This window comes from Melampsora larici-populina, assembly GCF_000204055.1.
Source record: "Melampsora larici-populina 98AG31 unplaced genomic scaffold MELLAscaffold_11, whole genome shotgun sequence".
NCBI lineage: Eukaryota > Fungi > Basidiomycota > Pucciniomycetes > Pucciniales > Melampsoraceae > Melampsora > Melampsora laricis-populina.
In genome coordinates, this window is record NW_006768775.1 from 1,020,621 (window position 1) to 1,022,636 (window position 2,016).

Here is a 2,016-nt window from a genome sequence, read left to right on the forward strand (position 1 = left end):
TTATTCAAGAATAGATGGAATGGGCCTTTTAGAATTATCAAACAACACGTGGGAGGATCTTATATTTTAGAAGAGTTAAATGGTGTAGAATTGTCAAGAAGATATGCAGCAGAACACGTCAAAAGATTTTATCCAAGGGGTATTATTCCAACAGCAGAAGAAGAGGAGGAGGTCACTGATGAGGAAGAGGCGCAATTATAATTACTTAAAGTATATAATAATATTAATTTCAAATAACTAAATATAAAAATATATAATAAGACTAAAAGAATAGAAGAAAAGAATTTAAAAATATAATAAAGAATAAGAATAATGGATATGTTTCACTAGTTATCAATGTACATTTAATAGTAATATTAAGAAGGAGAAGATGGGTAAAGGCGTGGATCAAGCCAACTGGGAAGTTCATAAATGGTAGGAGTATATTCAGAATAATTATAATCAGTATATGGGGAATTAACAGAAGGAATTACGGGTGGATCATTATTAACTATTGGAAGTTCAGTATTAGGAGGATTAGTAGAAGGAGTATTATAAGGGGATAATAAAGCAGCATTTGCACGCTCAGCATGATTAATAAATGGAATAAAGGTGGATACAGTTAAATTTTCATCCTCACCCTTTCTGGAAACATATTCAGCAATAGAATGGGCACGCAAAAGATGATAATGATTATTAGTAATGTTGGGTACTTCATATCCAGCTTCTTTAAACTGTCTTATAGTATCATCCAAGATCCTCCAAGAATGCCAATTTTGATAAGTAATATAGTCAAGTTTCCAAGCTAAGTTATGTTCATATAATTTTTCGAAAAAGGGGTCAGAAGTAGTAAAATTGGTTTCAATTGATGAAGTTATTGAAGGGTTTGGAGAATCAGGAGCTGAAGGTGTATTGTGTTGATTAATCTTATAAGGATTTAAGAAATTGACTCTGATAGGTGTATTAGGCGTGTTTGGAGGTGGGAAATTATAAGCAGGAGAACCAGGTACAGGTGAAATATTGGTAGAAGGCGCTGCTGGATAGGCTAGGATTAAAAGAAAATTATAAAAGAAAGTATAAAAGGAATAAAATTAATTAATATAAATAAAAACATTGAAGATTATTATAGTAAAAGAAATGAAAGAAAAGACTCACAGCATATTATACCAAGGTTATGGCATCTTTGACACGCAGGATTTATTTGATATAAGCAGGAAGAATGGACCATGCGGCATTGAACACAAGGTGAAGCAACAGATGGAGGTGTAGTGATAACCATATTTATAATTAAGAAGGATATTTAAAGATTTGAGGAAAAATTCGAATTTATTGAGTAGATGATTTATTTTATTGATTGGTAAACTGGGGGCAGTTTGGGAAGAAGAGGAGGATGTGGTGATCTATTTATGATATTAAGCAAAAAAATTAATCATCTTTACTTTACCAGTTTATTAGCAAACTTCAATATAGCAGAGAATTCGAGATTCAGGTTTTCAGATCAATTGAAGCTCTTAGAGGCTTATGTATACTTATTAGCTCATTATTATGTCATCTTATTTCAAAATTATTATTAAGATCAACATAGTTTACTTACAAAGTTATCACAAAAAGACAGAAAAAGAAAAGATAAGAAAAATTCGAAAATATAGGTGTAAAAGTTGGAAAATGGTTTTTAGCTTATTTATAATTAAGTTATGGGTTTTATAAGGTTAGAATATGAAAGAACAACAGTTTATTATACAGGAACAATTTTATTATTCAAGGTTGATAAGGGGAAACAGAGGTTATTAGCAGAAAGGTACTTTTTCGAAGTTGGTAAACAAGGGTTAGGCGTGTAGTTTACATATGTAATGGTGGTAGTGATGGAATTTAAGGTTGCCAAGAGGATTTTCCGGGATTTTTAAGGTTATAGAAGATGATGTCATATTACATGATCAAGGAAAAGGGAGTAGCAGCTGTGAAAAGTGAAGAAAATAGGTGAAAATCGTCGAAAATGGAGGTTTTCAGCTAATTACATATGTCAAATGACGTCAGAAT

The 2,016-nt window shown here is 31.3% G+C and overlaps 1 protein-coding gene across 1 annotated transcript; it reads right to left on the minus strand.

Moving 5' to 3' along the window:
• Positions 1-356: 356 nt before the first annotated feature.
• On the minus strand, positions 357-1,258 carry MELLADRAFT_84685 (uncharacterized protein; the record flags this gene model as incomplete). Its single annotated transcript, XM_007408175.1, has 2 exons — positions 357-1,024; positions 1,135-1,258. The coding sequence occupies 2 exons, from the start codon at positions 1,256-1,258 to the stop codon at positions 357-359; spliced, it is 792 nt and encodes a 263-aa protein (XP_007408237.1).
• Positions 1,259-2,016: the final 758 nt, after the last annotated feature.